Here is a 20672-nt window from a genome sequence, read left to right on the forward strand (position 1 = left end):
CCTCTGCTCACACCAATCACAGGCTGAGAAAGTGCTGCAGTTTGACCCTGGGACCAAAAACGTGACATCCCTGCTGCTGGAGGCCAAGGAGCTGGAGGCTCGTGTCATCATCCTTTCTGCCAGGTAAGGCAGAGCCAGCCCTCCCCAGTTCATGGACTCATAGAATCCCAGAGTAGTTTGGGTGTGAAGGACTTGAAAGATCACCCAGTGCCACCCCTGCCATGCCCAGGGACACCTCCCCCAGCCCAGGGTGCTCCAAGCCCCATCCAACCTTGGACACTGCCAGGGATGGGGCAGCCACAGCTTCTGGGGGCACCCTGGGGCTCAGCACCCTCACCCCAAACAACTTCTTCCCTATATCTCCCCTCCATCTCCCCTCTTGCAGATGGAAACCCTTCCCCCTCATCCCATCCCTCCAGGCCCTTGTCCCAAGTCCCTCCCCAGCTTTCCTGGAGCCCCTTCAGGCACTGGAAGATGCTCTAAGTCTCCTCACTCTCCCCTTTGCAAGACCCCCAGTGCTGTGGGGGTCTGTGCAGGTTTGGGGCTTTCAAGGAGCGTGAGAGAAACCCCACCTAAAGCCCCAGGTCCCAGTTGGGTGCTGGATGCTGTGCTCAGCTTGCTGAGATGTCTGCACATCCTGCAAAGCCTTGGCAGCTGCAGAAGCAGCAGTGTGTGGTGTACCCTAACCCTGTGAAGGAGTCACTGCCCCCACAGCTGTGGATGGGGATCAATGAGGAATGGGACAGATGTGCAGATGCTCAGCAGTGCTGGGTGCTATGGGGTTGGGTGATGCTGAGGGAAAGGCTCCTGTTGCAGCAGGGAATTGGCTGCAGCCCAGGAGAACTTGTTACTACACGAGGAGCAGCTGCCAGAGGAGAACCAGTTACCAGAGGAGAACCAGTTAAGAGGAGAAGGTTCTCTGAAAAGAACCAGTTATCAGAGGAGAACCAGTTATCAGAGGAGAACCAGTTATCAGAGAAGAAGGTTCTCTGAAAAGAACCAGTTACCAGAGGAGAACCAGTTATCAGAGGAGGATGAGATGTGTCCTCCCTGGTGCCACCACCCCACCGGGATGTGGTGCAGGAGCCAGAGGTCCATCCAGCCCCTGCAGCCCCAGTGCTCTCCCCTTCTTCTCGTTGCAGTGAGGATGATGCAGCCACGGTGTACAGAGCAGCAGCCATGCTGAACATGACGGGGTCTGGCTACGTCTGGCTGGTGGGGGAACGGGAGATATCGGGCAATGCCCTGCGCTATGCCCCCGATGGTAGGAACACCCCTGGGACACCCATTCTGCTGACAGCAGGGCTCAGGGGAACCTGCTTGGGGCTGAAGAGAGTGGGACTCCCCTCCTGGGGACCCCTGGGGTGGGGGTACACGATGATGTGGTGATCCCAAGAAAGTAGAGGGTCCCAGAGGTTGCTGTCCTCTGCCCTGTGTGTGGGGACACAGCCAAATGGCAGCTTTGGCTCTGCTGCTGTCAGCTCCCCAGGGGGCTTCAGGCTGAGCATCACATGGAGACAGGGCTGGGGGATGCCACGGGGATGGAGCAGAGTGTCTGGGAAGCTGTCCCCAGTTGCTCTGGGGCAGGTAGGACAGTGGCAGCCCAGTGCTGCTGCAGCACCTTCCCCTGCTCACCCCTGCCTGGACTTCAGGCAGTTCCCCCCAGGATTCCTCTGCCCATGGCCATGAGCTCACTGATCCTCAGACCCTGGGCACGGGGATGATGCTGGAGCAGCCGCCGTGTCCGGGGGTGCTGACAGCCTCCTGCCCTCTGCTCCCTGCAGGAGTCATTGGTCTGCAGCTCATCAATGGGAAGAATGAGTCTGCTCACATCAGTGATGCTGTGGCCGTGGTGGCCCAGGCCGTGCATGACTTGTTTGAGAAGGAAAACATCACAGACCCACCACGGGGCTGCGTGGGGAACACCAACATCTGGAAAACAGGACCCCTTTTCAAGAGGTATTTGGGGAAGGTTCCTGCTGGAGGGAGCAGAGGAGAGCTGGAAAAGGTGGGAGTGTGTGGAGAAGGTGAAGGAGGGCAACGTGGCAGCTTTGTTCAGAGGATTTGTCACTAAATCCTTGGGGCACGTGGCTCAAGACTGCTTGGACTGTCCTGCATGGTTTGCATGTGAGGGCCACATCTCTGCTAGAAAACCAGCCAGGAGATGGGCTCAGGAACTGTTCCCCAGTTTGTCCAGGCTGCTCAGCATCATCCCAGGGCATGGAAAAAGTTCAGTCCATGACACCCATGTGCTCCTGGGGACCTAGTATCAGGATGGGCAGGGAATGACTCCAGGAGGAGGAGATCTGGGGGTCATGTTCTCCTCCAGTCTAGATCTTGTTTCTCTGAGTGGAAGAGAAGAGAAAGGAGATTTTCTACAGAATCAGGTAGGGGGATATTTCTGTCCCACTGGAGCTCAGGGCTGCAGACACCTTTCCTGCTGCTCGTGCCCAGGCTGTGGCATGGGTGAGTGTGGTGCCAGCAGGACTTGGGGATGAGGTGTCCCTGCATGGGACAGGCTGCTGCCTGCTCCAGCTGATACTGGTGCTGAGGTTTTGGGTGGTGGGTTCTCAGCAGCTCAGAGCATACGCCTTGAGTTGGGTCTCACTGCTGCATGTGCTCCCCAGGACCCCCAGGCTTGGTGCTCAGGGGGTTTGCAGCACCAGAACCTCTCCTGCAGGCTGGAGCTCCTGTGGCATCTTGGTTCCCTGTGTGGGAGGGCAGCTCTGCAGCATGGCCTGGCACCAGGGCATTGCTTTGGGCACGGGGATCTCTTGCCTGTGTCATGGTCACGGTGCCTGTGGGGTGACCTCACTGGAGATATGGGTTCTGCTGAGCATGGGACCTGCAAAGCCTGAAGATTATTTTAGGAATGAATTTCTGGCATCCTCTTCAGCAATGAAATTGTTGGCATGAGCTCCCTGGGGTGCACTGCAAGTGGCTTGAGCAACCTTCTGGGTCTTCAGCACCACCTGCCCATGACTGGGTCTGGTTCTCCCTTTGGGGTGAGGACAGAAGCACCAGGAGTGGTGGCAGGGACACAGCTCCCTGGGGAAGGTGTCCTCTGGTGCTGTGGGAGACATCATCCCTGAGGGAATAGGAGTGATCTGCTGGAAAACCAGGGGCAGTGGCAACAGAGGTGGCAGAGGAAGCAAACTTCATCCACCAGGAGGGGATGACCAGAGGTCTGTGAGGAGCCTCCACAGGGTAGTGGGCACAGGGCAGGCAACAGGGAGAGCATTTCCCTTTCTGGCACCCTCTGAGGTGTCCCAATTGTCCACAGCAGGTTTTTAGGTTGTCCTTTTGTGCTTCTCTCCACAGGGTGTTGATGTCCTCCAAGTACTCAGAGGGTGTCACTGGACGGGTGGAGTTCAATGAGGATGGGGACAGGAAGTTTGCCAACTACAGCATCATGAACCTGCAGAACAGGAAACTGGTCCAAGTTGGGATTTACAATGGCAGCCATGTATGTAAGGGCCTGGGGGGGCAGGGGGGGAGGAGGAGGGGATGTTCTGGGGTGTCTGCCCATGGCATCATGTCTGTCTCCTTCCCCTGGCATTGATCACAGGTCTTGACCAACGACAGGAAGATTATCTGGCCAGGGGGAGAAACTGAGAAACCTCAAGGCTATCAGATGTCAACCAAGTTGAAGGTGAGAGCAGGTGGCAATGAGGGGTGGGCAGGTGTCCCCACTCTCTGCATGCAGCTCTGGGACTTTCTCTGCCTCCCCCTTGCACTCCTGGCTCGGCTGTTGGCAGCAGCATTTGCAGACACAAGGCACCCACCCTCTGGGAGAGGATGTAGGAGAAGTTAGAGAAGGGACTGGAGGGTGTGCAGGGCAAGAGCACAACTTCCAGCTGGAGACAAATGAGAGGGGGTGGCTGGCACCCTTTGGTTTGAAAAGAGACATCTGGAAAGGGGATAGGAGAGAAAAGAGTAGAGAAGGGATGGAGAGAGAAGGTGTTCACTGCTCCTCAGAGGGCACCTGCAATGGGTTTGCAAGGAACACAAGGAATGGGCTCCTGTGGCCAAGGAATAGTTCAGTCCTGGAGCCTGCTGCTGCTAGACAGTGCAGGGGCCAGAAGGAAACAGTTTTTCAGGGATTTCCTGAGCCAAACATTGCAGCCCTCAGCCCACTCCCTCTCCACTGGCTTGCTGAATCTCCTTTTGAACCTAAGGGTCAGGAGCTGGAGGTGCCATTGGGAAAAGGTCCAACCATCCTTGCTTTGCTTTTCATGCCCTTCCCTTAAACGTAGCCCAGCAGATTTATTTTACTGAAGGGGCCCTGGGCAGGCTGCTCTTACAGGGTGAGTGTCCAGGCACCCATCCCCACCCATCAGCCCTTCCTCCTGCAGAGGTGCTGCAGATGAGTTGGGATGCAGCTTCATTGAACAGGCCCAGGGCAGGACTGAAATACCTGCATTATCCTGGGGGCTCGTGGCAGTGTCTTGAGCATTAACCCTGGCTGGGAGCTGGATCTCATCAGCCTGATGCTAGGGAGAGGGGTGAGAAGGGCTTTGGGGCCAAGGTGGGAGTGCCCCAGGAAGGAGGGGGATGATATGGCTGTTCCTCATCTTGGGTACAGGGGCAGGAAATGTTCCCTGTCCCAGAGGCAGGTCCTGCTGCTGGGCTGAGAGCCCTCATGTGCTGAGATGGCAGCTGAGGTGGGCACCGTGGCATTTTTGGCCATGCTGGGCTAGAGATGAGAGCCCAGATCCCCACCCAGGGGTGCAGAGGTCTGGAGGGGGGAATGGAAGTTAAGAGGGTGTTTGTGCTTCACCTCCCAGATTGTCACCATCCACCAAGAGCCCTTTGTGTATGTGAAGCCCACACAGGCAGATGGGACCTGCAGGGAGGAATTCACCATCAATGGAGATCCTGTGAAAAAAGTCTTTTGCACTGGACCCAATGAGACCATCCCAGGTAACCCAGTCTGGTAGGAAGCACAGTGGGTCCCCAAGCCCACCCAGCAGAAAAAGAATCCTGTCCCAAGAAGGGGTCCCCAAGGAGGGTGCTCAGGCACACAGGAGGCCCAGAGGATGGAGAGCAGAAAGGTGACAGCACATTCAACCCCCAGCCTCCCATCAGCTCAGCCCCACAGTAGTTCTGTGCAGCAACACTGAGATTCAGGTTTTTGACCCCAACAGATGACTTTCCCACTGTCTCTCTTCTGGGTGGGCTCCAGGGCTGTTTTGAGGGATTGTATCCCGTGCTTCTGTCTCCTGACATGCCACAGTTCTCTTTGCCTTATCTCAAGCAGCAGCAAGAATATCTCAGCACACAGCAGCACCTTCTGCACTGCTACTGACACAAACAGAGCCATAGGATTGGGTTGGAAAAGGGATAGGCTTGGAAAAGACCATTAAAAGAATCAAGGCCAATCATTCCTCCAGCACCACCAAGGCCACCACTAAGCCATGTCCCTCAGCACCACATCTACACAGCTTTGAAATCCTCCCAGGGCTGGGGACCCCACTACTGCTCTGAGCAATCTGAGCCAGGGCTTGGCAACACCTTCCAGGAAAAAAGATTGGTTTTGCTATCCAATTCCCATCCATTTTGCTACGGAAAGCCTGTCCCAGCATCAGGAGTGAGCTGCATTCACCCTGAAGAGTTCATATTCCTGCCCATCCTACAGCCACCAAGTCCCCTCTGTCCCCTCCAGTGGGTCAGTAACACCTCATGTGAAAGCAGAGCCATGCAGGTGTCTGCTCTGGCTGGGGACAGCCACCTCCCCATTGTCCCCGCCCGAGGTGCCACCCTACCCATTCCATTGTCCCTTCCCAAGGGACCACCCCCACCCATCTGCATTGTCCCTGCCCAAGGTGCAGGGACCCTCATCCCCATTGTCCCTGCCCGAGGTGCCACCACACCCATCCCCACTGTCCCTTCCTAAGGTGCCACCACACCCATCTCCACTGTCCCTTCCCAAGGTGCTACCCCCCCCATCTTCATTGTCCCTGCCCACCACCCCCACCCATTCCCATTGTCCCTTCCCAAGGTGCCACCCCCTCATGCCGTTGTCCCTGTCCCCACAGGCCGTCCCACCGTGGCACTCTGCTGCTATGGCTTCTGTATTGATTTACTGATCCGGCTGGCAGGGGTGATGAATTTCACCTACGAGGTTCACCTGGTGGCTGATGGTAAATTTGGTACCCAAGAGAGGGTGAGTCTGGGCAGCCCCCGAGTTCTCTTTGCTCCTGTCGTGTGTTAAACCCCCCCTCCCCCAGGTGCCTGTGGTGGGAGGGCAGGGCAGGGCTCCTGCCACACGTGGGGGGTCCTGGGTGGTGGGGGACGGGGGTCAGGGCAGCGGGTGACCCGAGGGTGGCTCTCTGGCAGGTTAACAACAGCAACAAGAAGGAGTGGAACGGGATGATGGGCGAGCTGCTGAGTGGCCAGGCTGACATGATCGTGGCTCCTCTCACCATCAACAATGAGAGGGCACAGTACATTGAGTTCTCCAAGCCCTTCAAGTACCAAGGCCTCACCATCCTGGTGAAAAAGGTATGGGATGGGATGGGATGGGATGGGATGGGATGGGATGGGATGGGATGGGATGGGATGGGATGGACTGGACTGGGCTGGGCTGGGCTGGGCTGTTGTGTAGCACACTGCCCCATGCCCAGCTCCCCCCACTGCTGTCCCCTGCCCACCCCAGGACAACCCCAATCTCCACCTCTGCTGGGGAATGGCACCCTCCAAGCTTCTGGGTTTAGTGTTGGATCTTGCCTCAGCCTCCCTGAGCCTTGCATCTGAGCAGGAGGAGCTGAGAGCAGGGCAGGACAGCAAGGCCAGGCAGGCAAGGTGATGGGTGCCAGCACTGGTCTCTCCTCTCTCCTGTGTGCTAGGAAATCCCCCGCAGCACCCTGGACTCCTTCATGCAGCCTTTCCAGAGCACCCTTTGGCTGCTGGTGGGGCTCTCTGTGCACGTGGTGGCTGTGATGTTGTACCTCTTGGACAGATTCAGGTGAGTGTGCTCCGGGTCACCCAAGGGCTGGAGGGGACGGGGAGGTGTCCCTGGGCACTGCCCCCTGGCTCAGGCACAACCAACCCTGCAGCCTTTCAGGAGGCTGTGGCAGGAGCCAGCCCTGCTCTCTCTGCCCCATCAGCCTTGGGGTGAAGCTGTGGGATGCTCTGGTTGGTGCTGTGGGTCACCCAGCACCTGGAACTGTGGGGACAGAGCTGTCAGAGCAGGGGCCATGCTGATGTCTGACCAGGGTTCTGACCCATCAGCTCCTGGGTTCTGAATTTGTCCCCTTCCCTGGCCACAAGGCAGTTCCTCTGCAGAGCCAGGAGCTTGTCCCCACCTCAGCCCTGGGCCCAGAGCTTTTGTGGTTGATCTGCCTTGAGCTCTGTGTTGGGATGGCCAGGATCAGATGATTTTACTGGCCTGGAGAGAAGTGTGCTGGGACCAGTACCATAGTGAGGGAATCAGGGGAGGGGACATGCCAGGCAGGGGGACAGGAGCTGTGGAGAGCTGTTTGGGGCACAGGTACCATCTGTAGCAATGAGGGATGTAGGGTGGCATCAGGACACAGTCAGGAGCCCTGGGAAGAAGATCAGGGATATGATCTCTGGGATAAGAACTCTGTGTCTCATCTTCCAGCCCTTTTGGCCGGTTCAAAGTCAACAGCGAGGAGGAGGAGGAAGATGCCCTGACCCTCTCCTCAGCCATGTGGTTCTCCTGGGGAGTCCTGCTGAACTCTGGCATTGGAGAAGGTTTGTCACAGCACTGCTCTGTCCTGAGGGCCCAACCCTGAGCTGGGGAGACACAGTGGGACCAGGGAGGAGCCCGTGCCCTCATCCTCTGCTTCCCTCTGTGGCAGAGATGGTGCCCTGGGGGCACTTCATCCCCTGAGCCTTCCAGCAGGCTGGCAGGAGATCTGGTGATGACGGGACTGGCGTATTTGTGGCACTTGTGCAGACCATCCTACCACCCCTCACCATCAGCAATGGGAAAAGCAACCTTCTTGGGCTCTTTCTCCTGCCCAGGGTTACCCATCCCCTCAGGGGGACACACATCATGCCCTGGAAGGATCTGGGTTCTCCTTGGACTGGGCACAGCTATTGGCAGAGCAGATAAACAGTGTCCATCTGCAGCTGCCACTCATCTCCTGGGACGGGCACATCTTTGGTGACCAAGCCAAGCCTTGGTTGTGCCAGTCTGATCTCCTCTCTCTCCTTCCAGGTGCTCCTCGGAGTTTCTCTGCCCGTATTCTTGGCATGGTGTGGGCTGGTTTTGCTATGATCATTGTGGCTTCTTACACTGCCAACCTGGCAGCCTTCCTGGTGTTGGATCGACCTGAGGAGAGGATCACAGGCATCAACGACCCCCGGGTAAAGCCCCCTCCCTTCCCCTTCCCTGGTCCCCCCTGGGCAGAGATGCAGGAGATGCCTCCTCTGGGTCACAATGTGACTTTACCATGGCTGGGAGCTGGGTCAAACCCTGGGCAGCTCCACCTGGGGCTGCTGCTGTCTGAGCCCTGTGCTGGGTGGGAAGAGACAGAGATGTGGGGAGGGATCAGGAAGAAAATAACTTGTCCAGAAATAGTGCCTGGCAGTTCCTGGAGAGCCCGCAGTAACCAACGAGGAAACTATTCATTATGGATGAGTTATAAGTAATGAAAGTGTCCCTGAGGTGCAGTCAATGCTCCCAGCAGATCCCAGCATGCCTCACACCCATTTCCTGCTCTTTCAAGGACAAGACTCTATGATTCTATTAGCCCAGGCATGCAGGAACGTACCCACCCCTCAGCTGAGCTGACCCACAGCATCCCACCCCCAGCTGCCTCCTCTGCCCACAGCACTGCCAGCCCCACAGCACCCACAGGCCTCCTGCATCCGTGTCCCTGTCCCACAGCATCCCCTGCATTATCACCGTGGTCCCAGAGCATCCCCTGCCCTGTGACTTCCACCACCCCGTAGCATCTTCAGCTCTTCCGAGGAGACCAAGATGAGAATCAGGTCCCTGAAGCTGATGGCAATTTGGGAACAGAGCTTTGAGGTGAGCCGGGTTGGTTGATGAAGGACAGAAGGAACAGGAGCCCTGCTCTTGCCTTGCAGCTTCGCAACCCCTCGGATAAATTCATCTACGCCACGGTGAAGCAGAGCTCCGTGGATATTTACTTCCGACGGCAGGTGGAGCTGAGCACCATGTACCGGCACATGGAGAAACACAACTACGAGAGTGCTGCCGAGGCCATCCAGGCAGTGAGGGACAAGTGAGTAGGGCCAGAACCTTCCCTGGGGCTTCTTCGTGGCATGAGCAGGGCTGATGAAAAACTGGAGGGAGCTGCACTCAAGGCATTGGCTTGATTGGACCTGACGGGCTGGTGCTGGGTCGGATTTTCCTAATGCCAGGTTTGGGGGTGGAGACCACAAGGTCTGCATGGGGAAAGGTGCAGCTGGAGCCCTGGCTTCTGTGCAAGGCTGGGAGGGGCTTTAAACCCCGCGTAAACCCCTTGAACTCCAAAAGTTTGCCAAGCCCTTTACTTCCCAGGTGGGAGGAGGGTGATGCTGAGCAGCACTTAGGGCTGGGAGCACCCTCGCTGCCCCCAGAGGCTGCAGACAGTCAGGGCTGCCCGGCCTCACCTGGCTCTTGTCTCTCCGTCTCCAGCAAGCTCCACGCCTTCATCTGGGACTCAGCGGTGCTGGAGTTTGAAGCGTCCCAGAAGTGTGACCTGGTGACCACGGGGGAGCTTTTCTTCCGCTCCGGCTTTGGGATCGGGATGCGCAAGGACAGCCCCTGGAAGCAGAACGTCTCCCTGGCCATCCTCAAGTCCGTACACAGCTCCTGGATGGGGACATTGTGTTAGCAGGGCACTGACTGCCACCCCTCTGCGGGGACAGGGGCTGCTCCTGTCCCTCCTGTGTCACTCCTGACAAGGGGACACTCCTGAGCCGCTGGGGTGGGCGCCCACGGCCCCGGGTCCCACTGGCAGGGTGGGGAAGCAGCAGGGAGCTGGTGGGAGGGTGAGGGAGAAAAGATGAAGAGCAGGAGCTGTGCTGGGTGGGGGAGCCTGGGCAAGAGCCACCCAGAGACCACCCAGCCCCGTGCCTCTGAGAGCACGGTGTGGGCCATGTCCCAGTACTCCCAGTAAGCTCAGCCTGGCCAAAAGTATTGCCCTGCACTGACTGGATCTTCCAGGGTTTTTTTCCTTCCAACTCTGTCAGTTCCTGGTCAGCAGGGACACCTTGGAACCCCTGTTGTGTCCAACTAAACTTTCCCAGCAGTGTTGGCAGGGGGCAGCCCCAGTCAGCCCGATGCTGTGAGTGAAAAGAGATTTTCTTGGATTAGTTTGGGCAGTGGTGGAATGCAGAGGAGTGTGGTGGTGGAGAAACAGACAGCTGGGAAGCAGCAAGCAGAGGGAGAGGGTTATGTGAGATTAATTTTTGGGGGAGACAGAGTCAGGAATCTTGTCCAAGGTGTGGAGGTGAAAGGCCTGAGAGAGAGGTTTGTCCCTGCCCTGACCCAGAGGGTGTCACCGAGCAGGATGGGGTCCAGCATTGCCTGAACTCCCATGTGGCCCTGGCAGGGGAGGGACTGTGCAGGACAGACCAGGGCTGCAGTCAGGACACAACCACTGTCTCCATGCAGGAGCCATCCCTGCACACGCGTGTGCACACGTGTGTCACATCTGGCAGGGTGCTGGGTTTGGAGGCTCAGGAAGGTGCCCAGTTCCAGGGCAGGGTACATGGAGGCACAAAGCTCTGTCCCCAGTGACTGCCATGTCCTGTCTCCTTGTGATTTCAGGTCCCATGAGAACGGCTTCATGGAGGATTTGGACAAGACTTGGGTGAGGTATCAGGAGTGTGATTCCCGTAGCAATGCCCCAGCAACACTCACCTTTGAAAATATGGCAGGTTTGTTCTGCAAACCTCTTTCTCCCCCTTGGCTGGGTAGCCTGCTTTCACTCAAGACATTCTCCTCTCCGGGGCTCTCCTCTGGGGCCAAAGTTCTGCTTCTTCTGGGTTTGTGCTTTCCTGGTGCTGGGAGGCTGCTGTGTTGGGCTCCAATCCCTCCTTATCCAAGCCAGGTCCAGGAAGCTTCTCCCACCTTCCCTGGGGGGGCTTTATCCTTCTCAGTGGGGCAATCCTGCTGTGAACATTGCCCCACTCCCTCTGCTCTGGCCAAACTGTGGCTGTGACAGTGACATCAAGGCTGTCACCAAGGCAGAGAGAGGGGAGCAGCACTTTGGAGGACCCTGGGGCAGGAGGGGGCTGGTGGTGAGGGGCAGCCCCCCACCCCAAGGAACGTGTCCTCAGCAGGGCAGGATCCCAAAGGGTGGGTTCTTGGTTCCCCCTTTGGAAAGATGGTGAATCCCCAGTCAGGCTCTCCCAGTGCTGCTGGTCCTTGGCCCAGCTAAGGTGGGGATGTGGGATGGGAAAGAGGGGCCTGGGGCTGTGTCCCCTCGGACACTGCTCCACCTTGGCAGCCCCAGGGGCATCAGAGAGAGCTCAGTGCAGGGCTGTCCATACCTGGGGGACAAACCACAGCACCAGAGCTGGGTTTTGGTGGAAATAGCCCCGCAGTCCCAGGGCAGGGGGTCTGCTCTGATGCTGGGTGCTGCACCCAGGACCTATCCCTTCCCTCTGTGCCAAGTGAGGGGGTCTCACAGTGACACCCAACCCCTCAGCCCCTTTCTACCCTTCCCAGCAGGTGCCCAACCTGCAGCCCCTGCCCTGATTTGCTGCCTTCTCCTCCCTGGCACCTCCAGAACTGCAGGGGGATGGTGGGGGGCTGGGGAGGGGTCCTTGGGCTGCCACTGGACCTTGTTGCTGAGCATGGGACAGAGGAAATGAAGTGTCATGTACATGAAGCATCATGGTACGGTTTCCATTACCCCCTGTAACTTTCCTGCTTATTTCAGGTGTGTTTATGCTGGTGGCTGGAGGTATTGTTGCCGGGATATTTTTAATATTCATAGAAATAGCTTACAAAAGGCATAAGGATGCCCGGAGGAAGCAGATGCAGCTGGCGTTTGCGGCCGTGAATGTGTGGAGGAAAAACCTGCAGGTAGGACAAACCATTTTTAGAGCACATCTCCACCAGGTGCGTTTGCCATTCCTTCACCCACCCACTGAATGCCGAGCTGTGCAGTAGCACGGGGCCCTCTCTCCCCCCTCTCCCCACTCCCCAATATGCCAGTAACTCCAGCTGGGTGTTACTGGGAATGTAGGAAGCTGGAGGGGAGGGTCCCTGCCCTTGGCTGGTGCCGTTTCTCTCAGGCAGTGCTGTGCAGCCAGGACGCAGACCTGGCCCAGATGCCCTCAGCAGTGCTCGGGACAGGGACTTTGCTCTTCTGGGGACCAGGTGCCAGTGTCATGGCTGTCCCTGGCCGAGCAGGCAGTGCTGGTGTGGTTCCCTTTGCCAATGACCTCTCCGGCTCCAGCCACGCTCCCTGGCAGTCGGGAGGGTTGATGAGCTGCTGCTGGAGCAGCCCTGCCTGCTGATCAGCTGCAGAGATGCTCCCGGGATGGTTCCCATCACTTCCCCCCTCCCTGCCCACTCCCTGGGGGTTTGGTGGCCCCTTTGTCTGACTCCAAAAAGAGGTGGTGCGTGCTCTTGTCATTTGGAGACAAGGACATCTTCCCCCAGGGGACCCAGCTGTGCAGGTGCCCCCCCAGCGCCAGGGCTCCCCGGGGCCATCGCTTTCCCCCCCCCCTTGGCTTCTCCTATCCCTGATACCCCCGTGCAGAGGAGCCCAGGAGGCCCAGCAGTGCTTGGTTGTGCCACAGGCACATCTTTGGGCCATTAGCCTTATGCTTCCCTTAGCCCCTTGCTCTTGGGGCTGAGCCCCATGGTGCCCCCCCCAGCCCCAGTTTCGTGTGGCTGGAGGCTCACTGGGAATCCCCCCAGGCTGCTTCTCCTCGGGGAGGCGAACTGGCTTTTTGAGAGCAAGACACCCTTCAGGCCACTGCCCTTGGCAGCAGAGCCAGGCAGCCAGAGAGGTGGGGGGCTCAGGGGTGCCCAGGGAGCCCCGGGGCAGTGGCTCTGGGGGAGCAGCATTGTCTGGGGTGCACAGGGGGGCTGCCCCGGGGGGGAGGCACCAGCCCAAGAGCAGCCATGGGAGGCCTGAGGCCAGGCTGCTGTGTCCTGAGAGCTCGCTGGGTTCTGTTCACTGATAAGAGTCTCGGAAAAGCCATTTATCTATTTATTTTTTTTCCTTTTTTAATTCCTTTTTTTCTTTTTTTTTTTTTATACTTTTTTAATTATTTTTTTTCCCTTTGCTTCCAAAAAGCAGCAGCACCGAGGGGGTTCAGGCTGCTGGGACAGAGCACACTAGTCGCACTGCCATTTTTCACTTGCCAACCTTCTAGAAAATACTGCACTGGGTTCCTTGGGCAGAGTCTGTGGGACTGTGAGCAAAGCATGCTGCCCTGCGGGGGTAAACAGCCTCATGGTAAAGAGCCGTTTGACATTGTAAGACTTTTCCACAGGAGGAAACGTCAGAGCACTAGTACATGGTACATTGCTAGAAGGTAGGCAAGTGGAAAGATTTATTTGTTAAAACAAACAAACAAAAATAACGGTTTTGGTTTTTTTTTTTATTATTATTATTTATTTTTTTGGGGGATCGCAGTTTTGCCATGGCTATTTCCTGAGATGCCATGGAAGAAAAAGACATTTCATCCCATTCATCTTGCTTTCCTTTCCGTTTGTGCATGTCCGCAAAAGAGAGAACTGAGAAGGAGGAGCAAATGTATCCCCGAGCATGCTCTACGCACCAGCGGGATACATTTTGGTTACCCCCGTGCGGTAGCAGAGCCAGACCTGGTCACTCCGTCCCCCGTCGGGAACCTCACCCTCATTGGCACCAAAGCAATTGGGGAGGAATCGTTGGCGGCGCCCGCGGCAGAGCGGGGCCGTGGCCCTGGGCTCGCTGCCCCTGCACCCTGGCGCCTGGTGCTCCCAGCCTGCACTAACCAGGTCCGACTCGCTGACACCAACGCCTGCATTTTCCAGTTCTGTTTCTCTTTCAGTCCATCCCGACCCCGACGACATCCTAGCGCTAACGCTTTGCCTCCTCCCTTTCTTTTCCTTTGATTACTCTTTATTATTATTTTTTTATAATTTTATCTTTTCTTCCAGTTTCTTTATTATTATTATTATTATTATTATTTTCTTTTTTAACCTCTTTTACTTTAGAAAAAAAAAAACAATCAACCACCACCAACAAAACCACGTTCGGCTTTGCTCAACTGCGTCATTGAAATTTTTGAACACATTTTTTTTTTTTTTTTTACAGAATATTCATACAATGACTTCTCTTTCAATGCAGTCCTCTCTCTCTCTTGTGGCACTAGGATTCAGCCTCAGAAAAGGCCCTGAGCAATTTTGTTGCTTTTTTTTTTTGGTTTTTTGGTTTTTTTCTCATAGTGGTAGGTGCAGCATCTCACCTCTCGGTCCAGCCAGGCTAGCGGTGGAAGTAAGGGGCAGGGTGCCAGGCAGAACATCCCCAGGAAGCGTGGTCAAGCTGTGCCGGCCTGGACCAACCACCCAGGAGTGCAGGGCTGCTCCCCAGAGGGGTTTCCAGCCCTCCAGACACGAGGTCGGGCCTGTAGCTGTAGCTGTGTGGTGGCCATGGGGTCATCGAGGCCCTTGGAGGACTGGGAGTGACAGGACATCTCCAGTACCTTTCTCACCCAAATGAAGGACATGACACGGGGCAGTATTCAAATAGATTTAGTGTTTCCAACAACACACTAGAGATCTAATCACTTATACATATTCATTTTAGGATAGAAAAAGTGGTAGAGCAGAACCTGACCCTAAAAAGAAAGCCACTTTTAGGTCCATCACCTCCACCCTGGCCTCCAGCTTCAAGAGACGTAGGTCCTCCAAGGATACGGTAAGAGGAAGAAGAACAATTCTGCCCTCTCTCTTTCTCTCTCTTTCTCTCTTCTGCCATCCCATCGACTGCCACACACCCATCCCCAAGCTGCCAGTGTACATGCATAGCTCATGTTCGTCACCAGTCAGTCAGTCAGTCAGTGAGTCAGTCATCCCGTGGTCCTGAAAGGATGCTGGGATCCTGGAGGGCAGGCAGGAGGTGGCTTGGAGTCCTGTGATGAGTTGGGAGATGCAACCGAGTTTTCGTTTTGTTCTTTTGTTTTGTTTTCTTTTCTTTTCTTTTTGCCTGGATGATTTCTGATGTTCCTCTCTGTGCTTCGCTCACCTTACCGGTGCTGACCTCTTGAAACTGATGACATCTTTTTATTACTTTTTTTTTCTTTTTTTTTTTTTTTTTTTTTCCTTTCTGTTCCTGAGTGTTCCTGTACCTGTTTGTCATTGTATGCCTAAAAACAATCACCCCGATTTAATTTGGGCACTGTGTCACCTCACCGAGAGCCATGCGTGTCACATTCTCTACATGTGATTTTTGTTTGTGACAATTAGCATTCAGGACGTAGTCCTGGGCACAGCAGTGGCAGCTCTCTCTGGTTACCGTCAGCAGTCTGGCAGCTCTAGAAAAGAGACTCAAAGGCTTCAAAGAGGGGGGGTGTGACAGCCCCAACCTCGCTTCAAACTCCTGCTTTCCGCTGCAGAGTAAAACTGCTCGCACGTAACCAGAGAAAAACCTCCGAACTGCTGCCTTTCAAGCCAGCTGTTTCCAAACGTGTCTGCTCGTGCTGGAGCTTCAGACACTCTTCAGGTGTCAGGTTGGGCTGTTGGTCTGTCAGACTGAGCCAGTGTCCCTCTGCATGTCTCCTTTTGTTGTATGACACTCTGCACTGTGGCTACTCTGTTGTCTCGTGTGGCAGCGCCCGCTGCGTTTTGCTGCCCGACCTCCCCAGCGTTACGGGATCGTCCCCATCACCTCCCGAGGGGCCACCGCTGCATTTCTGCCCAGGGTTGCTCAGAGCAGGTTCCTGGCCAGCTGCCCGCAGCGTGGCAGGGACGGGGGGATGGTGGCAGCGTGGGTAGACGTGGCCCGTGGGCGGCCGCAGGCTCGGGGAGCAGCAGGAGGTAGCGCAGGGGCTCGGGGGGGCCATGGCTCTGTGTGTGAAATGGAGGTGGCTGCCTTGGACACCAGTGCAGGCTCCAACCTGAGAAGCTCCTGGAGCACCCCTGGGACGTGGCCCTGGGGACAGCTGAGCCCTTGGCCGGGCTCGGCTGCCACCATCTCACACAAAGTTCTCCTCTCGCTGTCACCTTGAAACCTGGCAGGCATGAGGGGGACCCACGCTCCTCCCACTCATCCCCTGACCCCCGTGGGGAAGATGATGAGCATTCCTGTCACCTCCTGCTTTGCCTCCATGCTGCCTGGGTGGCACATTGTCCCAGTGATGTCCCCATGTCTGAGGTGCCCCCTCCCTACTGCTGCACTCCCCGGCAGCTCTGCAGGAAGGGTGCAGGTACCCTGAGCCCCAACCAAGGGAGAGAAAACAGAGGTGGTGTGGGTGGGGAGAAGGTGGGAAGAGTGAGGAGGAGTGACAGAAAAAAGGGAAGAAAGATTTTGGAAAGGTCTTGTGGAAGGAGTCTCAACATGTCCTGAGTAGAGTTGTGTTTGTATTACTCCACAGTTAGGAAACCAAGGGGTCCCGTCCTGGGAGAGCAGGACCCTCATGGTGCTGTGGGCACCTGGGGTGGCACTGGAGAAGGGGAGAACCCAGGAACAAGGGGGCAGCTGGCATGTGGCACCGTGACACCTCCCACATCACTCCCTTCTGTGGAAGCATCCTGAGCCTGATCCTGCTTCGTGGTGTGACATGTCCCCTACACCACACCACTCCACAGAGCTCCCAGTGCTCTGAGCTGACCAGGTCCAGAGGTCCCATGAGCAAGTAGTGGAGCTGTACTCTCTCCTTCCCTCACCTCGTGCTCCCATGCTTTGGGTTCTGGCCATGTTCTTGGAACGGTGCTCACAGGTGAACTGTGGAGATGTCCCCACTCCTCCCAGAAGATGGCCCCCACCTTGGGAACAGCTGCATCTTCAAAGCCACTATGGGCAAGGATGCACTGCAGTCCTCTCCCTTCCATGTGGTGATGAGGCCAGGGTCCCAGGACACATCCCTCAGGGAACCAGGCTAGTTGAGTTGAGAACAGGCTAGCAGGGCCAACACCCATCCCAACATGGCCAAGATGGAGGCTAGCGGGTCCGAGGTCCAGCTATGGCAAGAGGCCCACAGAGGAGCGAGCTTTGTGGTGACTTTGTGGTGAAATTGGGCAGAGCTGCCGGCTGCTCTGTAGGGCTGAGCAGCCAGCAGGAGGGTGCTGCCACCAATTCAGGTCACAGCCTGCCATTTTGGTGCCCTCCGCTTCCACACAGCAGCCCTGGCTCCAAGGCCCCGATGCCCTCCTGCTGTGGAAGGCCCGTGAGGACGTAGCATGCTGGGACATGTCGCCTGGGGTCCTTGTAAAGAGGAGAAAGCAGTGAGGTGCCCTCTTTGATGATGCTCAGAGGAGCTGTGGGCCCACGCTGGGTCTCAGAGGGGCGAGGCTTGAGAGCCCATGGGGCTGGAAGGCCGGGCTGACCCCGGCCCCATGCGCTCTCCTGGCAAGCGAGCGAAAGACGCCGACCCCGGTGGCCTCGCTTCTTTCCTTTTCGTTGTCGGGAGTTTTAAAAATGGATTCTGCTCTGCAGCCCTGCAGAATGGTCCCTCAGGAGTGCCAGAGAGACAGGCTGGCACCATGGAGCCAAGACAGCCCCGGGAAGCTGCCACCCCACTCTGAACGTCCTAGCGCCCACCACCACCCGAGCTGCACAGCCTCTCCGCGGCACATCATCCCCACCACCCCGGGAGGAGATGCATGTGTTCCCCATAGGCAGCTCCTGCAACTCGAGTAGCGCTCGCGGAGCTGAACCTTCTGCCATCCATCGCAGCCACCCACGCTACTGCAACCCCACAGACGCCATGTGAGACGCATAAATCCACACAGACACCTTCCGAGCCAGCACATTGCCTACAGACATGTAACGAGGTGCACAGGGCCCTTAGAGACGCCCCCCAACCCCCCTGAACCTTACCCGCCGTCATCAGACCCCTCCCCAGAGTGTCACCCACCCCCCAAAGACACAGCATGACACATGTCACCACGTCTACAGCCAGCGCTGCCAGGAGGTGGTGGCCCCGCAGCCCTGGGGATGGTGCCGGAGCTGGTTGAGTACCCAGGGGGGTGATGGAGAAGGTCACCTTTTGAGTGAAGGATCAGCCACCCCAAAGGCAAACACTTCGTGGCTGAAAAAAAAAAAAGAATCTAGTTTTGGGCCCCAAAGAACCAAAAGTAGGTCAAAGAGAACTGATTTTTAGTTTTGGGGGTGTGTTGTTTTTTTTTTTAATTTTTTTTTGTCTTTTTTTTTTTTAAGGAAAGTTGACGTTTTCTACAGCGAGATTGCATTGAGCTGAAGTTTTAATTTTTAATTGAAAAAAACAACCAAACAAAACAAACCCCAAAATTCTTCCAGAAAAATCTTCCACCAGCCAGGGACTCGCACATGAGCCCAGATTAGGTTGAAGTCATTTTTGAAGACATATTAAGTTCTTGTCTATATTTTCTTCCTGGTTGTCATTTAAAGTTTCTGGTGCCTTCACTTCACTTCCATACCTTAACATGTTTGAGTCTCTCCTACACTTAATATTTATTAATTTCTTGGCTTTATAATGTTTGGTTTAGGGATAATTGCACCATCCCTGTATCTTTATTTATCCGACAATTATTGATATGTGCTTCTATCTTTAGTTCTACTTTAACATAGTTTTGATAATACCATTTTCTTGCTTTTTTTTTTCTTTTCATTTTTAATTTCTTTTTATTTTTTTATTATTAAAAATTGCATGCATGAACTCTACACAAAAAAAAAAAAAAAAAAAAGTAAATGAGAATGTTGCCCTGTGATAACTCTGTGATTGGAGGAGATATGCTTTCAAATCAAATTTGAATTGTATTTTATTTGAATTTGTATTTTAATTTTTCTGGCCAGATCCCCCATTTCGCTTGGTTATTTTAGTGCTTCCCAACGCACCCCAACCCCTCCCCAGAGCTGTGCAGAGAGACCAGAAGGCCCCAACCTGCCCTGCTGGACCTCCAGCTTCCCCCCTGCACCAGCCACACGCACACACACGTGCACCAGACACACGCACACGTGCACCAGGCACACGCACACGTGCACCAGGCACACGCACACCCCCACGCTGCTCCCCTGGCCCACCAGGCAGGATTTTAACAAAGTTCCTTTCTTCTACCCCCTCCTTTTTGTATCTCAAGTTCCTCCTTCTCCTCCCAGGAAGCCACCCAACCTCTCCTCCTCCCTGTGGGAATCCAGCCCCGGTCCTGCCAGCTCTGTCGGGGAAAGGAAGGATTGTGTTAAGCTGGAGTTTGGATTTTTTCACAAGGAGGGGGTGGCTGCCCCTGGTTTGGGGAGAGAGGGAGAGGTGTTTTTTAGTGGACTGATGAATTGGCCCAGAAAGCCACCCCTTGGGGTCACCTCTGCTGCCCTCTGAGCAGGGGGGCAGTGGCCGAGGTGCAACCCCTGAGCAAGGAACATCCCAGAGGCTCCACTTTGGTGACAGCAAGTCCCCTAATGAAGGGACATTCCCTGAGCATCCCTGACCTGTCCCTCCTGTCCCCAGAATGTGTGCCAGAGGGACAGGAGCACACTGGCTCCCACCCCTTCCCTAGCAGCTCCCACCTGGGGGGTTCTGGTGAAGCACAAAATTGGACCCCAGGACCACCCACCAGGCTTGGGGGGACCTCCCCCCCAGCCCCTCCCATGGCAGCAGGCAGGGCACAGAGCCACACAGGGTAACCACAGTGCCAGAGCCACCAACAGCACCACGGGGACCACAGCCAACACCCAACAAAGTCCCCAAGGAGCCCCTGGAGCATCCCTGCAGGATGGGAGCTGTCATGGGCGAGGGGCTGAGCTGCCGCACACGGGACCCACCATGACCCTGGGACCCTTCCCTGTCCCAGCACCAGTGCAGGGCACCAGAACAGTGCAAGAGGCTGTTTCACCTGCTCTCCAACAGGGCTGGAGTTCAAGGTTTGAAGTCAGGAGAGTGGAAGTGGGAGAGGAAGGGAGAACAGAAGGAGAAAGGGAAAAATAGCAGTCCCCTTGCAAATATCCAACTATCTGCTGGGGGAGGAAGGACTTTTTTTTTTTTTTTTTTCTCTTAATCCCAGTGCAGGATATTTCTGCTCTCCCCATTTGCTCACTGGTGGGACCATGGCTGGGGAGGTCTCTCCCAGGGAGCACAGAACCCCAAATCCGGGTCACATTTCACCTCCCTCCCTTCCCCTCACCCGCCCCCAAATCCAGGCTGTATTTTCACACCAAGAGTTGGCACCACAGTTTCTCACAAGTCAATCACACCCCACTGCTCACCTGCACTGGAGGACAGTCAAAGCACCAACAAGGAGGTGAAAAGCCCTGGCCTCAAAGCACAGCTTGATCCGGCACCAGAAACCCCCCCAGAGCCTCCAAACACAGGTTCAGCCGTGGGCTGGGTGTTTGAGTCACAGACTTTGTCTCGTGGCCGTGTCCCAGCAGAGGGGGACTGGCTGGGTGGGTGATGCTCTGCCACCACTGCTCCTGGGCCTCCTCCAGCCCAGCCAGGGGCTGCTTGGAGAGTGTCAGCCCCGAGCTCTGCACCAGGATTGAGGTGGGAAAGGGGACCTCAGCCAGCAGCAGATTTGGGGCCGTTGCATCCCCCCTGAGAAATATCCC

General features: G+C 56.0%; 1 protein-coding gene across 10 annotated transcripts in view; it reads left to right on the forward strand.

Moving 5' to 3' along the window:
* The window catches only part of GRIN1 (glutamate ionotropic receptor NMDA type subunit 1), a 35316-nt gene that overhangs the window by 12892 nt on the left and 1752 nt on the right, over window positions 1-20672 (forward strand). For 2 of the 10 annotated variants that reach the window (XM_071765723.1, XM_071765720.1), the window contains 17 exons: window positions 23-123; window positions 1143-1264; window positions 1785-1959; window positions 3322-3466; window positions 3569-3652; window positions 4788-4923; window positions 6039-6166; window positions 6340-6504; window positions 6849-6967; window positions 7607-7719; window positions 8189-8337; window positions 9064-9221; window positions 9617-9778; window positions 10754-10863; window positions 11871-12016; window positions 14742-14852; window positions 17589-18895. In XM_071765723.1, coding sequence (XP_071621824.1) covers window positions 23-123; window positions 1143-1264; window positions 1785-1959; window positions 3322-3466; window positions 3569-3652; window positions 4788-4923; window positions 6039-6166; window positions 6340-6504; window positions 6849-6967; window positions 7607-7719; window positions 8189-8337; window positions 9064-9221; window positions 9617-9778; window positions 10754-10863; window positions 11871-12016; window positions 14742-14852; window positions 17589-17792 — 2328 coding nt within the window. In that variant the 3' untranslated portion in view covers window positions 17793-18895. Of the gene's footprint in view, window positions 1-22; window positions 124-1142; window positions 1265-1784; window positions 1960-3321; window positions 3467-3568; window positions 3653-4787; window positions 4924-6038; window positions 6167-6339; window positions 6505-6848; window positions 6968-7606; window positions 7720-8188; window positions 8338-9063; window positions 9222-9616; window positions 9779-10753; window positions 10864-11870; window positions 12017-13440; window positions 13483-13678; window positions 14087-14741; window positions 15113-17588; window positions 18896-20672 lie in introns of those variants that run through there. The other 8 variants (XM_071765730.1, XM_071765721.1, XM_071765724.1 and 5 more) reach the window with 5 other exon arrangements.

This window comes from Heliangelus exortis, chromosome 22 (assembly GCF_036169615.1).
Source record: "Heliangelus exortis chromosome 22, bHelExo1.hap1, whole genome shotgun sequence".
NCBI classification, from domain to species: domain Eukaryota; kingdom Metazoa; phylum Chordata; class Aves; order Apodiformes; family Trochilidae; genus Heliangelus; species Heliangelus exortis.